General features: G+C 36.9%; 1 protein-coding gene across 2 annotated transcripts in view; it reads right to left on the reverse strand.

The window, feature by feature from the left end:
- Window positions 1-19,029, reverse strand: part of HPSE2 (heparanase 2 (inactive)) — a 690,397-nt gene that overhangs the window by 615,071 nt on the left and 56,297 nt on the right. For both annotated transcript variants that reach the window (XM_069567227.1, XM_069567226.1), the window contains exon 3: window positions 8,160-8,321. In XM_069567227.1, coding sequence (XP_069423328.1) covers window positions 8,160-8,321 — 162 coding nt within the window. The remainder of the gene's footprint in view (window positions 1-8,159; window positions 8,322-19,029) is intronic.

The raw sequence follows: 19,029 nt of genomic DNA on the forward strand, positions 1-19,029 counted from the left end.
GTAAAATATTTTTATCACAAATGATCCAAATGTAACATAAAATCACATATATGTGACACATACATATACTACTTATGCACCATTGCAGTAATATTTTAGTTACATTATAAAACATAGATCAAAATAGAAATTTCAAATTCATCAACAATGTTTTTTGTGTTTTTTTTAACAATGATTCAAACACCTTTTTGCTCCGATTCTTAAAATAGTATTAATAATAATTTCTGGACATTAGATAAACTTTCAATAACACATATTATTAAAAATAACATGTAAATTTGATTTTCAAATAGTCTTCTTGATAATTCAGGCATTTTTTTGGACAGTATATTGCCAGATCATGTTTATTGCATTCTGTGGCTGACAAAGTTTTTACTAAAAGGTGAACTCAGTTTTTCAAATTTCTTGCTGTTGCTTCGTGCTGGCATTATTTTTAATAGAATTATATTTAATTATGTTTCTTTTCAAAAGCCTCTTTAAGTCCACTTGGCTGTGCACATTGAACTGCCATATGTTTAAATATGCTTAAACTAACAGATGATGGAACATTGTCAGTTCCTCTCAAATAGGAAAATTCTCACCCTATTCTCAGAATTTTAAAATGTATAAAACTAATAACCTTCTGACAAGTTAACTCTAGTAATCAGAAAATGTTGACTCGATGGATTTCTTCATACATAGCCTGGAGCGCCTATACATCCTTTGCCACATCTACCTGGACCTTAGAGATCACTGACCTAAATACACTAAAATCCACTGTTGGATTCAACCAGATTTGCAGAGGGCTATCCACACTTAATTCACCGTCCAAAAAAATTCAGTTCAGTTCAGTTCAGTCACTCAGTCATGTCCGACTCTTTGCGACCCCATGAATCGCAGCACCCCACGCCTCCCTGTCCATCACCAATGCCCGGAGTTCACTCAAACTCATGTCCATCGAGCCGGTGATGCCATCCAGCCATCTCATCTTCTGTCGTCTCCTTCTCCTCCTGCCCCCAATCCCTCCCAGCATCAGAGTCTTTTCCAATGAGTCAACTCTTCGCATGAGGTGGCCAAAGTACAGGAGTTTCAGCTTTAGCAACATTCCTTCCAAAGAACTCCCAGGACTGATCTCCTTCAGAATGGACTGGTTGGATCTCCTTGCAGTCCAAGGGACTCTCAAGAGTCTTCTCCAACACCACAGTTCAAAAGCATCAATTCTTCGGCGCTCAGCTTTCTTCACAGTCCAACTCTCATATCCATACATGACCACTGGAAAAACCATAGCCTTGACTAGGCGGACCTTTGTTGGCAAAGTAATGTCTCTGCTTTTGAATATGCTATCTAGGTTGGTCATAACTTTTCTTCCAAGGAGTAAGCGTCTTTTAATTTCATGGCTGCAATCACCATCTGCATTTTATTTAATTATGCTTTGATGTGATGCCATCAACCTAAATGAAGGATCCTATGAGAAACTGCTTCTCATAGAAGAAAACAGGAGCGCTAATATATAAATAAATTCAAAGGACTCCTTCCAACATCATCTTTTATAGAATATGGGTGAAAAGCAGGAAGTAATGATCATCTCCTCAAGTCTCCTAACACAAAGACTCCTGAAAACAAGGAAGCTCACTCTGTGATTCATAAAGACAAAGATTCTACCAACTTGGAACAGAAATTAATCAATGCTCCCAAGTTTAATTCGGAGAGAAGCAGAATGTGACCACTTGAAAAATATATATATTCTTTAGTGATTCTCTGTGCTATTGCCAGTACAATGGTTGTAATGTACAAATGAACAGTTTTTGCAATTATATCTTTTTCTCCTATGTTACCTTTTTTTTCCTGATCACATTTACTGAAATGTAATTTATGTCTGTTGAATATAGTAGTAAGAATTGAGTTCAAAAAGAATCTTCACTTATGTAATATTTCATATAAGGACTTACAAGCAACAGAGTATGTATATTTGTACTTAAAACCAAAAAGACCTGGAGAAAAGGGGAACGTCTAATCATGTGCCACATAACTTCATGATTATGCACTTATGTATGGCCACTGACTTTTATGCAGATATCTCACTGTTTTGATAATAGCACTGGGCTTATTTTAATATGTAAAATACCATCTAATTGATGTTCTGCTCATCCTCAGAGGAGGTATTATACCTCATTTTCAGGTATTCAGGGATAATTCTAATACCAACTAATATTCATCTAGTTAGTATCATGCTTTCAAAGAACTCAAAATGCTTGATCAAAACATTCTGAACAAAACTTCCCACATATGACACATTTCCAGACTTTCATTTTCCAGGGGACATAGTGTCTCATGCTTTATTTTACTAATTATTATACACATCCTAGACAACTAAGAATCTAAGGTTCAGAGTGGTAGATTTATCATGAAACTACCATAAATTAATAGCACAGTTCAAAACTGTTTCTGATTAGTTTTATCTTACCATACTGTGTCAATTGACATCTTAAAGCAGAGAGATTTCAGTACCACAAAAGCAACAAAGTTACCCAAGAGTAATATGTGCATTTGAAAACATTGTAAGATTAATCACAATAATGAAATCTAACATTTAGTGAATATTTACTGTGTTTTAGGCACTACGCTAAGGAATTATGTACAAAACCTCATTTAATCTTCAAACAAGTCTCTAAAGTATGTAAGATACAATCATTTGAAGAAATTAAAGCTAAACAGAGGATTAAAAAACTTCCCAAGGTAAGGGAGCTGTTAAGTAGAATCAAACTCAGACTATCTGATTTCAAAACTCACATGCTGAATCAATACATGAGGTAGAATTAAAAGCTGCCTAACCATTTACACATTTCTATACCAAGGGATCACTATGATTCCTTCATTTATAAACAGGTGAAACAAACCTCTGACTATGAAGTATCTGCACACTCATTATCTTATTATTCAAATACAAGAACAGAACACTATTCCTCTAGTTCTGACACACTCCAAGACAAAGATTCCCAAAAATAGCACCAAGAAAAAAGCAAAGTACATAACTCAGGCAGGTTATGCTGCCCAGGAACTAGATGTACAACATCCCCAATATCATTAGAGAGCAGAACCAAACTCCATTATAATACCTAGTTCTAGAGTAGGAACACGCAGGGCAGGATAGAGACAATCCTCAAACTGTTAGCCTGTCAGGATAAACACAGAGAAAGGGAGAGAGAGAAAAAATAAAACAAAATGAAAAAACAATTACTTAGTGAAAACTATACTTAGTGAAAGTGAAAGAAAGCATTAGTCATTTATATATATGACAAAGATAAACTTTAAAAGTCCAAGAATACATTTTTTGGCAATATGCATAACAAAAGATTAATATCCCTAATATAAAAAATGACCTTATTATTCAATAATAAATTGACCAACAACTCAATTAAAAACATAGGCTAAAGAAATGTACAATTCATAGAAGAAATAAAAATGGCAACCAGTGTAAAAAGATTATTAACCTCACTGGTTAACCAATGAAATGTAATTTAAAACAATGCAATGCAATATCAATCACTTTCTATTACAGTAACACAGATAAAAGATTGGAAAATAATCAGTATGAGCAAAGACATGATGAGTTATCTCATACACTGTATAAACCAGCATGACCTTTCTGAAAGTCAACTTACTAAATGCATCAAAAATGTAAATGTGCATTCCTTTGACACAGCACTCATACTCACAGGCATTGCACAAAGATATATATTCAATGCTGTTCATCACAACATTATTTATAATCATTAAAAATTAGAGACGCCACTGATGCCTAGCAATAGAAGATCACTTACACAACTATGAAATAGCCATGCTTGCATGTGTGCTCAGCCTCTGCAGTCATGTCTAACTCTGAGATTCTGTGGACTGCAGCCTGCCAGGCTTCTCTATCCATGGGATTCTCCAGGCAAGAATACTGAAGTGGGTTGCTCTGTCCTCCTCCAGGGGATCTTCCACCAGGGACAGAGCCCACATTTCACATCTCCTGCCCTGGCAGGTAGGTTCCTTACCACTAGCACCACCTGGGAAGCCCTCAGTACTATACTATATAATGCAAATAATTAAACAGATCTGGATCCTGTCCTTTGAAAACTGAAAGAACAATTTTCATTCCACTTATTTGAGCCCTTTGGTCAGCTGAAGTTAGAAAGATTGACCATAACAGGGAAGTATGAGCTTCTTTTGCTCAATTCATTTTCACAGTAATACAGTGAAGCTAACCATAGGAATTCCAGTCTATTTTGAAATCTAATTACAGAAAGAAGAAGTACAAAACCTACAGTATCAGACAATAACATGACTGCTGCTGCTGCTGCTGCTGCTGCTGCTGCTGCTAAGTCGCTTCAGTCGTGTCCGACTCTGTGCGACCCCTTAGACGGCAGCCCACCAGGTTCCTCCATCTCTGGGATTATCCAGGTGAGAATACCGGAGTGGGGTGCCATTGCCCTTTGCAATGCATGAAAGTGAAAAGCGAAAGTGAAGTCGCTCAGTGGTGCCGACTCTTAGCGACCCCATGGACCGCAGCCCACTAGGCTCCTCCATCCATGGGACCTTCCAGGCAAGAGTATTGGAGTGGGGTGCCATTGCCTTCTCCAAATAACATGACAAGAATCCTCAAAAAAGAATTTTGGAAAGCATCTTGACGAGTGCCATCCATTTACAAGGGCTACATATTTCAGAGTTGACTAGATGACTTTACAACATAAATTTTTCAAAACTTGACTTCATTTCAGGATCATTCACTATGTTCTACTCACCATGCAGGATGCAGCACAATATGCATATTTGCACAAATATGATATTCCTTGCCTTCTGGGAGTTTATGTTCTAAACAAAATCCTAGAAAGCATATTGCCCCATAAGGCTGGCTTTTAACTTTTTATTTTCTGCTTTCATTTGATTATAGTACAGGCATCTGCCACAAAAGTTCAATTTATACCTTAAAAGAGAGGGGTTTGCCAAGGGAAGGGAGACAAATAATATATGTGAACCTATTTAAACCTAACAGACATCCAAATCAACCCTTAAGAAGTAGTCTTTGAGTGAATTTATTCATTGTGTATATAGCAGAACATTTTCAACAAACATTGAAAATTATCACAGTAAGAATCATGAAAGCACAAAGATACAGAAGTTATGATTCCTACTCTTTCTTAAAGTCACCTACCAAACTTTCACTTTCATTTATCACTCCTTGAGTAACATGCACAGTGATATTTACTACTCTCAGATTCAAGAAGCTACAGGATAATACAGGACAAGATTACATGCATGTGTTGAAGAGTTAGTGTGAAAGAATACAGCATATTTAAAACAGTTCTATCACTGAAGTTCTCCTGGAATTCCTCCATCACCTTCATACAACCTTAAGAGTTTATTTCAAAAACCCTTTAGATTAGGTAAGGCTAACATTATTTCCCATACCATGTAAATCATTCACATGAAGATATTAAGACATGTTTAGTATCAGGCAAAAATACAATCCAGTATTTAAAAAATATAACGAGGACTAGTTGTTTCTATCGACTGAGTTGTCACTAGGACCGTAAGGTTGTTTAGAAGATCCTCAGAGCTAGAATATCGTTTGCCGTCATCTGAGGGATGGCTGTTTAAGAGAGATCGTGAGCTAGAATGCAGAATATGGAGGCATACCTCTCATCTCAATGATGTCAGTATGATCATCTAAGATGGAATACCTAAGAATGAGGGCTTATTTGTGAGGTAGGGGTAATAGCCATCATTTTTAGTACACTTTTAAGCAGCTGTCATTTCCATCACTTTATTAATTTCTTACTATACTGACATTTGAATCACTATATTAATTTTTTCCTCTACTGTTATCTTAGTTGTCCAATTTAAAAATAAAGACTATACCAATAACTGACCACCAGCAGGAAACAATTATGATACACTGCTACCCATATACATGAAATTCTGTAAATAGTTGGGGAGAGAGGTTGAGTGATCTACTTCTGAGATTTTGGAGGCCCAGTTTCCTCATCCTGTTCCCACAAACTTTCATCGCAGATATTTCAAACATTATGCCACAGTTATACAAAATAAGTGAAACATCACCAAGCAGAAATCCTAGGGTAGGTGTTCTGAAAATGTTGGTAAAGAAAGTCACTTCATTTGAGAGGTCTCTGCCCCTTCAACCTCACCCTCCTTACCAATATACATTCATCACCGAAAAGGGAAATATTTACAAAAGTTAGTTTAGTTATGTTTAAATATTATGTTTAGCTGTCTGGAGACCATGTTCTCAAAATTTATACAAGAAATCAAGGATTAAACTTCATAACAATTAGAAAACCACACTGTGTAAAATCAAAGAGTTAGTTAAAAGATATTAAAATAGTTTTACCACTGGTGCTAAAACGAAATGACTCCATCTCTTCCCAACACCTGGAACCAAAACCTTTCGAACTTTCATGTAAACAAACCAGGGCACACCAAATGCTCTGTCTGCAGCAAGGTACCACCTCTGCACAGGCATTTGGGTGAAAAATGTGGAAAATGTCTGAGGGCTCTTTGAAGCAGCTTGGGAGAAGTGAGAGCAGGAAAGAGGCTCTTCTCTAGGGTAAGTTTGTTTAGTAGAAAGTAAGCAAGTTGTCAGGGTAAAAGTTGACAATGTTGATTCCAACAGTTTGAACTGTGAATAAACATCCAAAGGGATTATGTTACTGAGAATTAAAAAAGATTCCATTGAACTCAATAGAGCATTTGTGTTTTCAAAGATAATATGCCTTCAAGCCACACTCTGGATGCACAGTTTAGGATTAGAATTACCCTAAACTCTTTCTATGCCACATTAAAGAACACAGGATTTGACCTCTCTAATGTACGCTTAAAAATGTTAGAATAACTAAATTGGAAAATACTATACACATGTACATTTGTACATCTGAGGTAGACTAAAGAAATTTGGAGAAAAATATGTTCTTTCCAAACATCTAAACTTAAACATAGTTTTACTAACCAATTTAGGATTTATTAGCCATAAATCACTTTAAAGTTTTCCCTCCTTAATGACCTATCCAAGAACAAAAAATAGGGCCTATACTTATGAAATCCATAATCCTCTTTTCTGCTCTCTAAAGTCACATTTAAATCTGGCTTTCATCTTACGCTGTTGGGTTTTTCACCAGTTACAAGATGGAAACTTAGTAGAGACTTGCACTTTTTCAAAAGCAAAACAACTTGGTTGCCACTCAGTAATTCCTGGTGAAATGCCAGCAAGTTTGTAAAAAATTTTTTAATTTTCCTAACTTGGAGCTTACAAAAGTAAGTGTGAGATGTTCATTGCTCATCAGACATTGCATCTTTAAATTTTTAATATTCATAAACAAGAAAAAACATACACTTTGATTTATTAAAGTTTATCTGAATCAATATAATGCAGATCTGCCTTGCGTACCCTTAGGAAAATGGAGGTAACTCAGACTGCTCTTCTTAGTTCATCACAAGTCCCTCATGATTCTCACACTATAGTGTGCTACTAGAATTTTTTCCAAAGTTTAACAAAGGCATGCAACTCACATGCTCTTTACTAGCAAAGTTTGCAGCAGCCCCGCAAAAAGTTGTTTCTCCTTAAACTTTCACACATATTCACTTCCCTCCTAGAACCAAGGAAGTAAGTGAATATGGCTCAGTCTTATTGCCTCTTTGCTCTTAAAAAGAAAATCAAATTCCCTAGATAGTTTCAAACTCTCCCAAAAATAGAACATTCTCAGCTCTGCCTGTGGATCATTATCTCTTTTACATTTCATCTTTATATTCACTGGGTTCACAGAAAGGGCATACACAGAAAGAGGAAAATAGCTGCTTCTTAGACACCAAATTTAGTAATTCTCTCAAATCTATTGGCACACATCTAAAAAGTCATATTTTTACAAGGCTTCATTAGGTTTTCATTGGTCCTTCTTTTGAGAACACACATGCCAAACCACCCATAACCTCAAGTCAAAATACATCTGCAAAATATAATAAATATTTTATATGAATACTCATCATGATTTTAAAAAGGATATGTGCAAAGAGACAGACAGATCATCTGAATCCCACTTCAGTGTCTCCCAAGCATCAAGCTGCTAACCAATGGAGACCATCAATCTACAGAGCTCTAAGATTTCAGCCGACCCCAATATCCTTACCTGTTAATATAAGATTACTATAAGTATTGGAGAATTGTTCCTTTAGAAGAACCAGATGCATCTGAGCTGCCTTCTCCCGTTGGAGCTCCAGCATAACATCAGGGTGCTGGGCAATCTTGCAGCCTTTCTGTTTATCCAAGGCAACATCACTTCGAACAATGTCTAAAAAAAAAAAGAAGGAAGGCAGGCAGCAAAAACAAACAAACAGAAACTATATACACAAAGTCCTGCTTCACCCAATATGACAGAATTTGTAAACTACTACATTTTCATCAAAATGAAAAGATTCAGAAATAATAAACCTGAACTGTCTCCCACTTCACAATCCATCCTAAAAATTCCTCTGGTCATTTCCAAAATCTTCAGAGATTTCTGTTTCTTAGTTTTCTCTGACCTCATTTAAGATTCTCACTCCTTCGTTCCCCTTCTCAGCTCACCACCAGGAATTATTTACCTCTTGGGGCATTTTTTTTTTTTAATGAAGAATGACTTCATTATTTGAAACTAGGGCCTTTTCTTTACATCTTTTACCACGGGGAGAAATAATACAATCTTGCCTGAATACTAGCGACTATGAAGGTCATTGTCATGCAGCAATCTGAAAGGTAACTCTAGAAACTTTCAAGTTTTACATAACTAACAGAAGGATTTTAGGGAGAAAATGCTAAAAATTAAAAAAAAAAAAAACTGTTGACACCTATGGCTTTGGAAAAGAAAAACTAATGCCCATGTCAATAGTACCTATAGGAAAGATTTGGCTCTTTAAGCAATATCATTGACATCTAAGAGAGAGCAAGGCAGGAGACATGAATGGTGGGCCATCATTCTGTGCAAAAGATTTTCAAACATATCAAAAGAGCCCTAAAAGAGAAGCTCAGATATAAAAACAAACTAATGACAATTGAGCATTAGGATGTATGGTTCACAAAGATTACCCAAATGTGAGAATAGTGCTCACTCCCTTTAGATAAAAACACAGAAGCCGGTTGGAAATAATGCAATATTTATACATAAACATATTTATACTAATTTCTACGATGTAGGCAACAAGATGAACTCATTTAACAATCAAGTAAGTAACTAATCTTGAAGATATTCTGAGCCTTGAATATAAAATTAGAATAAAATAAAAAATAACTCTAGTTTACAAGATCATAATCGAAGCTAAGAGAAATAATAAATACCATTTATTTAAATTACACTCTATAAAATTTTTAAAATACAGTGCATCGTTAAATCCTTTGAACCACTGACAAAAGCAAACATTGTTGACTAGCTGACCTATATCCTAAACACAGTATATTCACCTTTGCTTCCTCTACTATAGAGACTGAAGAGCCAAAACATACAATCCCCAAGCTTTCCTTGAAAGTCATAAGTAGCCATGTAACACACTTCTGACCAATGCACTGCAGGCATATATCCCTAGGGGATTCCCTGGCCAAATTAAAAGGGAGAACCTCACTAAGAAAAAAACAGTTTTTTCCCTTGAGCATTTTAGTCCTTTCTATTCTTTATGTCTGAACTATAACAAAAGGCCCAAAGTTATAATAGCCATTTTGTGGCAATGACTCAAAAAGCACAAGGGCAAAAGCCTTACATACTAAAGATGGTGAACAGGAAGATGAGACGAGCTTATGCCCCTAAGGCCATTACTGAGCTATCATATTTGTTATGTAATGTAAAGGCACTATTTGTATACACCATTAATGTGTGCTCAGTTGCTCTGTTGTGTCCAACCCTTTGTGACCCCATGGAATGTAGCCCTCCTGGCTCCTTTGTTCATGGGAATTCTCCAGGAAAGAATACTGGAGTGGGTTGTCATGCCCTTCTCCAGGGTATCTTCCTAACCCAGGTCCCCTGCACTGCATGCAGATTCTTTACAATCTGAGCCGCCAGGGAAGCCCAAACCATAAACAGTAAGCTATTTTTGAAACCCTAGTCTATTTTGTTGTGGTGCACAGGCTTCTGATTGCTTTTCATTGCAGTGACTTCTCTCGTTGTGACCACCTTAACTTGCCTCCTGAGAAACCTGTATGCAGGTCAAGAAACAACAGTTGAAACCAGACATGGAACAGTGGAAATATTCAAAATTGGCAAAGATATGTCAAGGTTGTATATTGTCACCCTGCTTATTTAATTTATATGCAGAGTATATCATGCAAAATGCCAGGCTGGATGAAGCACAAGCTGGAATCAAGATTGCCGGGAAAAATATCAATAACCTCAGATGTGTATATGATACCACCCTTATCACAGAAAGCAAAGAGGAACTAAAGAGCCTCTCGATGAAGGTGAAAGAAGAGAGTGAAAAAGCTGGCTTAAAACTCAACATTCCGGTCCAATCACTTCATCGCAAATAGATGGAGAAAAAATGGAAATAGTGGCAGATTTTATTTCTTGGGCTCTAAAATCACTGCCCCATGTCCAAGGAGAGGTGGCTGTGCAGGCGCAGGAGGGCCGAGAGGAGCTACTTCATGTTCAGGTCAGGAGGGGCAGCGGTGAGGAGATACCCCTCGTCCAAGGTAAGGAGCAGCGGCTGCGCTTTGCAGAAGCAGCTGAGAAGAGATACCCCAAGTCCAAGGTAAGAGAAACCCAAGGAAGATGGTAGGAGGCATCAGAGGGCAGACACACAAACCATAATCACAGAAAACTAGTCAATCTAATCACACAGACCACAGCCTTGTCTAACTCAATGAAACTAAGCCATGCCATGTGGGGCCACCCAAGACAGGAGGGTCATGGTGGAGAAGTCTGACAGAATGTGGTCCACTGGAGAAGGGAATGGCAAACCACTTCAGACTTCTTGCTTGAGAACCCCATGAACAGTATGAAAAGGCAAAATGATAGGATACTGAAAGAGGAACTCCCCGGGTCAGTAGGTGCCCAATATGCTACTGGAGATCTGTGGAGAAATAACTCCAGAAAAAATGAAGGGATGGAGCCAAAGCAAAAAACAATACCCAGTTGTGTATGTGTCTGATGATAAAAGCAAGGTCCAATGCCGTGAAGAGCAATATTGCATAGGAACTTATGATGTTAGGTCCATGAATCAACGCAAATTAGAAGCAGTCAAACAGGAGATGGAAAGAGTGCACGTCGACATTCTAGGAATCAGCAAACTAAAATGGACTGGAATGGGTGAATTTAACTCAGATGACCATTATATCTACTACTGTGGGCAGGAATCCCTTAGAAGAAATGGACTAGCCATCATGGTCAACAAAAGAGTCTGAAATGCAGTACTTGGATGCAATGTCAAAAATGACAGAATAACCTCTGTTCATTTCCACGGCAAACCATTCAATATCACAGTAATCCAAGTCTATGCCCCAACCAGTAACACTGAAGAAGCTGAAGGTGAATGGTTCTATGAAGACCTACAAGAGCTTTTAGAACTAACACCCAAAAAAGATGTCCTTTTCATTATAGGGGCCTGGAATGCAAAAGTAGGAAGTCAAGAAACACCTGGGGTAACAGGCAAATTTGGTGTTGGAATACAGAATGAAGCAGGGCAAAGGCTAATAGAGTTTTGCCAAGAGAACGCACTGGTCATAGCAAACACCCTCTTCCAATAACACAAGAGAAGACTCTACACACGGACATCACCAGATGGTCAACACTGAAGTCAGATTGATTATATTCTTTGCAGCCAAAGATGGAGAAGCTCTATACAGTCAGCAAAAACAAAACTGTGAGCTGACTGTGCCTCAGATCATGAACTCCTTATTGCCAAATTCAGAAGGGTTCTGAATTTAAGAAAGTAGGGAAAATTTGAAAAAAGTAGGGAAAACCACTAGGCCATTCAAGTATGACCTAAATCAAATCCCTTATGACTATACAGTGGAAGTGAGAAATAGATTTAAGGGACTAGATCTGATAGATAGAGTGCCTGATGAACTATGGACAGAGGTTCGTGACATTATACAGGAGACAGGGATCAAGACCAAGAAATCAAGATCAAGAAAAGAAATGCAAAAAAGCAAAAGGGCTGTCTGTGGAGGCCTTACAAATAGCTGTGAAAAGAAGAGAAGCGAAAAGCAAAGGAGAAAAGGAAAGATATAAGCATCTGAATGCAGAGTTCTGAAGAATAACAAGGAGAGATAAGAAAGCCTTCCTCAGTGATCAATGCAAAGAAATAGAGGAAAACAACAGAATGGGAAAAACTAAAGATCTCTTCAAGAAAATTAGAGATACCAACGGAACATTTCATGCAAAGATGGGCTCGATAAAGGACAGAAATGGTATGGACCTAACAGAAGCAGAAGATATTAAGAAGAAGTGGCAAGAATACACAGAAGAACTGTACGAAAAAAGATCTTCATGACCAAGATAATCACGATGGTGTGATCACTCACCTAGAGCCAGACATCCTGGAATGTGAAGTCAACTGGGCCTTAGAAAGCATCACTACGAACAAAGCTAGCGAGCTGATGGAATTCCAGTTCAGCTATTCAAATCCTGGAAGATGATGATGTGAAAGTGCTGCACTCAATATGCCAGCAAATTTGGAAAACTCAGCAGTGGCCACAGGACTGGAAAAAGTCAGTTTTCATTCCAATCCCAAAGAAAGGCAATGCCAAAGAATGCTCAAACTACCACACAATTGCACTCATCTCACACACTAGTAAAGGAATGCTCAAAATTCTCCAAGCCAGGCTTCAGCAATACGTGAACCATGAACTTCCAGATGTTCAAGCTGGATTTAGAAAAGGCAGAGGAACCAGAGATCAAATTGCCAACATGCAATGGATCATCAAGAAAGCAAGAGAGTTCCAGAAAAACATCTATTTCTGCTTTATTGACTATGCCAAAGCCTTTGACTGTGTGGATCACAGTAAACTGGAAAATTCTGAAAGAGATGGGAATACCAGACCACCTGACCTGCCTCTTGAGAAATCTGTATGCAGGTCAGGAAGCAACAGTTAGAACTGGACATAGAACAACAGACTGGTTCCAAATAGGAAAAGGAGTACGTCAAGGCTGTATATTGTCACCCTGCTTATTTAAATGATATGCAGAGTACATCATGAGAAACGCTGAGCTGGAAGAAGCACAAGCTGGAATCAAGATTGCCGGAAGAAATATCAGTCACCTCAGATATGCAGGTTACACCACTCTTATGACAGAAAGTGAAAAGGAACTAAAAAGCCTCTTGATGAAAGTGAAAGAGGAGAGTGAAAAAGTTGGCTTAAAGCTCAACATTCAGAAAATGAAGATCATGGCATCTGGTCCCATCACTTCATGGGAAATAGATGGGGAAACAGTGGAAACAGTGTCAGACTTTATTTATTTGGGCTCCAAAATTACTGCAGATGGTGATTGTAGCCATGAAATTAAAAGTTGCTTACTCCTTGGAAGGAAAGTTATGAGCAACCTAGATAGCATATTCAAAAGCAGAGACATTACTTTGCCAACAAAAGTCCATTTAGTCAAGGCTATGGTTTTTCCAGTGGTCATGTATGGATGTGAGAGTTGGACTGTGAAGATAGCTGAGCACCAAAGAATTGATGGTTTTGAACTGTGGTGTTGGAGAAGACTCTTGAGAGTCCCTTGGACTTCAAGGAGATCCAACCAGTTCATTCTAAAGGAGATCAGTCCTGGTTATTCTTTGGAAGGACTGATGCTAAAGCTGAAACTCCAGTACTTCAGCCACCTCATGCGAAGAGTGGACTCATTGGAAAAGACTCTCTGATGCTGGGAGGGATTGGGGGCAGGAGGAGAAGGGGACGACAGAGGATGACATGGCTGGATGGCATCACCGGCTCGACGGATGTGAATTTGAGTGAACTCCGGGAGTTGGTGATGGACCAGAGGCCTGGCATGCTGCAATTCATGGGGTCACAAAGAGTCAGACACGACTGAGCAACTGAACTGAACTGAAAATCACTGCAGATGGTACCTGCAGCCATAAAATTAAAAGATGTTTTCTCCTTTGAAGAAAAGATATGACAAACCTAGACAGAATATTAAATAGCAGAGACATCACTTTGCTGACCAAGGTCTGTATAGTCAAAGCTATGATTTTTTCCAGTAGTCATGTAATGGATGTGAGCATTGTACTATAAAGAAAACTGAGCACCGAAGAATTGATATTTCGAACTGTGGTGCTGGAAAAGACTCTTGAGCATCCCTTGGACACCAAGGAGATCATACCAATCAATCCTAAAGGAAATAAGTCCTGAATATTCATTGGAATAATCATTCACTGATGCTGAAGCTGACATTCCAATATTTTGGCCACCTGATTTGAAGAGCTGCCTCACTCAAAAAGACCCAATGCTGGGAAGGATTGAAGACAAAAGGAGAAGCGGGTGGCAGAGGATGAGATGGTTGGATGGCATCATCGACTCAATGGACATGAGTTTGAGCAAACTCTGGGAGGTAGTGAAGGACAGGGAGACCTGGCGTGCTGCAGTCCATGGGGTCACAAACAGTCAGAGACAACTTAGCAACTGAACAACAACAATCTGTTTTGTAATCCTAAATGATAATGAGTAACATTATTATCCCTAATTTATATATGGAAAAACCGAGGTCCACAAAGCTTAAGTGACTTGCTCAAGTTCAGAAATCATGGTTCAGTCCCAAATCCCAAAATTTTCAACGCCAAATTCACTGATTGTTCCAGAAGTTACTCCTATATAGAATCTCATGAACTTAATAGTATAGTAATCAATAAAACTGAGGAACCAAAAAGAAAACCTTATACAGTAGCATACTATAGCTAATCTATCCAGAAAAGAAACATGGATGATACTTTCCCAAAAAAAAACTACAAAACTTGTTCCAAAATACACTATATGAAGAAAGAGGGGTTTCAATTATCCTGACATCTTCTGATAGAAATCTAATTCAAAGAACAGAATATCTACTAAACTATTTCCTATCTAACAAACGTATTGTTCAGAAGGCAGAAGAAGCAATAACTGATACCCTCAACCTCATTTAATCCAGAAACTTGAAATAAAATGAACAAATTACCTTAACATTAAGAATAGTAAGAAAACAATGGGCACAGACTAACATACATCCTAAACTTTTTAAAAGTACATTTCAAAAGTCCGTTATACACATCTGTGTCTCTTTCCCTGTCTTGCATACAGGGTCGTCATTGCCATCTTCCTAAATTCCATATATATGTGTTAGTATACTGTATTGGTGTTTTTCTTTCTGGGTTACTTCACTCTGTATAATCGGCTCCAGTTTCATCCATCTCATCAGAACTGATTCAAATGAATTCTTTTTAACGGCTGAGTAATACTCCATTGTGTATATGTACCACAGCTTTCTTATCCATTCATCTGCTGATAAAGATGTTCTGGGGAGGGAGGTGGGAGGGGGGTTCATGTTTGGGAATGCATGTAAGAATTAAAGATTTTAAAATTTAAAAAATAAAAAACTAAAAATTAAAAAAAAAAAGCATAAAAAATAAAAAAATAAAAGTACATTTCAACAATGTTTGTGGAAAACATAGATTTGCAATATAGACTTTTTTTGAGGTACAGTTGATTCATAATATTATATTAATCTCAGGTATACAAGTTCATGATTCAGTATTTTTATATTAATAGTTATTTAAAGTTATTATAAAATGTTGGCTATATTCCCTGTGGTGTACAATATATCCTTGCAGGTTATTTATTTTATACATGGTAGTTTGTATTTCTTAATCTCTTGCCCCTATTTTGCCCCTCCTTCCTTCCCTCTACCTACTGATAACCACTAATTTGTTCTCTATATCTGCCTTTTCTGTTTTGTTATATTCATTCTTTTGTTTCATTTTTCAGATTACGCCATACGTAAGTGATAACACACAGTATTTGTCTTTCTCAGATTTATTTCACCAAGCATAATACCCTCCAGGTCCATCCATATTATTGCAAATGGCAAGATTTCATCTTTTTACAGCTGAGTAATATTCTACTGACCCATCAACGGATGAAAGGATAAAGATAAGATAGATAGATAGATCACAGCAGTGACCAACTCCCAATCAATCATATGATTTACAAATATTCTTCCCCATTCAGTAGATTGTTTTCATTTTGGCAATGGTTTCCTTGGCCATGCAAAAGCTTTGAAATCCATTTGTTTATTTTTGCTTTCATTTCTCTTTATCTTAGGAGACAGATTCAAAAAAATTTTCCATCATTTGTGTCATACAGTGTTATGCCTATGTTTTCTTATATGAGCTTTATGGTTTCTGTTCTTACAGTTAGGTCTTTAAACCACTTTGAATTTACTTTTGTGTGAGAAAGTAGTCCAGTTCAATTTATTTACATGTAGCTATACAATTTTCCCAGCACCACTTACTGAAGAGACTGTGTTTCCCCATTGCACATTCTTATCTTTTCTGTCATAGATTAATTGACCATAAACATGTGGGTTTATTTCTGGATTCCCCCTTCTGTTTCATTAATCTATGTCTGTTTTTGTGCCAGTACCATTCGGTTTTGATCACTGTAGCTTTGTAGTACAATCTGAAGTCAGGGAGCATAATACCTCAGGATCTGTTCCTCTTTCTCAAGATTGTTTTGGCTATTCAAGGTCCTTTGTGCTTGCATACAAATCTTAAAATTAAATGTTCTAGTTCTGAGGGAAAAAATGCCATTGGTATTTTGATACAGATTGTATTGAATCTACAGACTGACTGGGGTAGTATGATCATTTTAACAATATTGATTCTTCCAATCCATGAACAAGGAGTATCTTTTCATCTGTTTGTGTTATATTCAATTTCTTCCACCAGTATCTTCAAAGTTTTCTTAGTACAGGTCTTAGGTAGGTTTCTTCCTAGATATTTTATTCTTTTTGATGTGACTGTAAATGGGATTCTTTAGTTTCTCTTTCAGATAGTTTGTTGCTGTATAGAGATGCAACAAATAGATATATGTTAATTTTGTATCCTGCAGCTTTACCAAATTCATTGATGAGCTCTATTAGTCTTCTGGTAGCATTTTTAGGATTTTCTATGTACAGTATCATGTCATCTGCAAACAGTGACAGTTTTACTTCTTCCTTTCCAATTTGGATTCCTCTTATTTATTTTCCTTCTCTGATTTCTGTGGCCAGGACTTTCAAAACTATGCTGAATAGAAGTGATGAGAGTAAACAAACATCCTTGTCTTGTTTCTCATCTTAAAGGAAATGCACTCAGCTTTTCACCATTGAACATGATGTTATTAAGAGCTGTACATTTATCATAAATGGCCTTTATTATATTGAGGTACGTTTCCTCTATGCCAATTTTCCTGAGATTGTTTTATCATAATTGGATGTTGAACTTTATCAAAAGCATTTTCAGCATCTACTGAGATGACCACGTGGCTTTATTCTCCGATTTCTTAATGTGATGTATCATATTGATTGATTTGTGAGCACTGAAAAATCTTTGCATTACTAGGATAAATTCCACTTGATCGTTGTGTATGATCCTTTAATGCATTGTTGGATTCAGTTAGCTTATATTTTGTTGAGAATTTTTACATCTATGTTCATATAGGGAATGGCTGCAATTTTCTTTTTTGTGTGATTTTTTCAGTATGGTTTTGGTATCAGGGTGATGCTGGCCTCACAGAATAAGTTCAGAAGTGTTCCTTTCTCTGAAATTTTTTCGAGTAGTTTCAAAAAGATAGGTATTAGTGTTTGGTAGAATTCAACTATGAAGGCATCTGGTCTTGAATTTTTACTACTGATCATTACTGTTAATTATTCTATTTGTACTTTCTTCCTGATTTGGTTGGGAGATTATATATTTCCAAAAATTTGAACATTTTTTTCTAGGTTGCACATTTTATTGGTGTATAGCCATCTCTTATGACCCTCTGTATTTCTGTGCTGTCAGCTGTAAATTCTTTTTCATTTCTGGTTTTACTGACTTGGGCTTTCTCTCTCTCTCTCTCTCTCTTTTTTTTTTTTTTTTTGATGAGTCTAGTTTGTCAATTTTGTTTATCTTTTCCAAGAGCCGGCTCTTAATTCCACTGATTTCTCTATTTTTTGTTAGTCTCTATTTCATTTATTTCAGCTCTGATCTTTATGACTTCTTTCCTTCTGCCAAATTTGGGTTTTGTTTTTTCTTCTTTTTCTAGTTCCTTTAGGTGTAAGGTTAGTTTGTTTCTTTGATATTTTTCTTCTTTCCTGAGGTAAAGCATAAGTCACTATAAACTTCCTTCTTAGAACTACTTTTGCTATCTCCTGTTAATTTTGGATCATTGTGTTTTCATTTTCACTTGTCTACAGATATTTTTTATTTCTTCTTTGGTTTCTTCACTGATACATTAGTTGTCTAGTAGCATATTGCTTACTTTCCACATGTTTGTGTTTTTCCCTTAACTACCGACAGTGGATATGGATGACATTTTACTACTTTTGTGCTTTAATGTTCCCACTTGCTTTGTTATGTCACCGGCTTACTACCCTTACTGTGTATTTGCCTTTCCAGAGAGCTGCTTCTTTTCATAATTTTCACATTTCCAGTTATTACCATTTCTTTTCCACCATTTCTTTTCCACTTTTTAACATTTTTGTAAAGATGATTTTGTCATTTTGAACTCTTTTAGGTTCTGCTTGTCTGCAAAATTTTTGATCTCTCCAAATATGAATGAGACCCTTGCCAGGTAGGGTACTCTCAGTTGTAGGTTTTCCTCTCTCATAGTTTTAAATATATCATGCAACTCCCTTCTGACCTACAGAGTTTCTACTGAAAAGTCTGCTGATAGCCTTATGGGAGTTCTTTTATAGGTAACTCGTTCCTTTTTCCCTTCTTGCTTTTAATATTCTTTATCTTTAATCTTTGCCACTTTAGTTACAATGTGACTTGGTGTGGGCCTTTTGGATTGATCCTGTTTGGAATTTTCTGTGGTTCCTG

Source organism: Ovis canadensis, chromosome 22 (assembly GCF_042477335.2).
Source record: "Ovis canadensis isolate MfBH-ARS-UI-01 breed Bighorn chromosome 22, ARS-UI_OviCan_v2, whole genome shotgun sequence".
Classification (NCBI taxonomy): domain Eukaryota; kingdom Metazoa; phylum Chordata; class Mammalia; order Artiodactyla; family Bovidae; genus Ovis; species Ovis canadensis.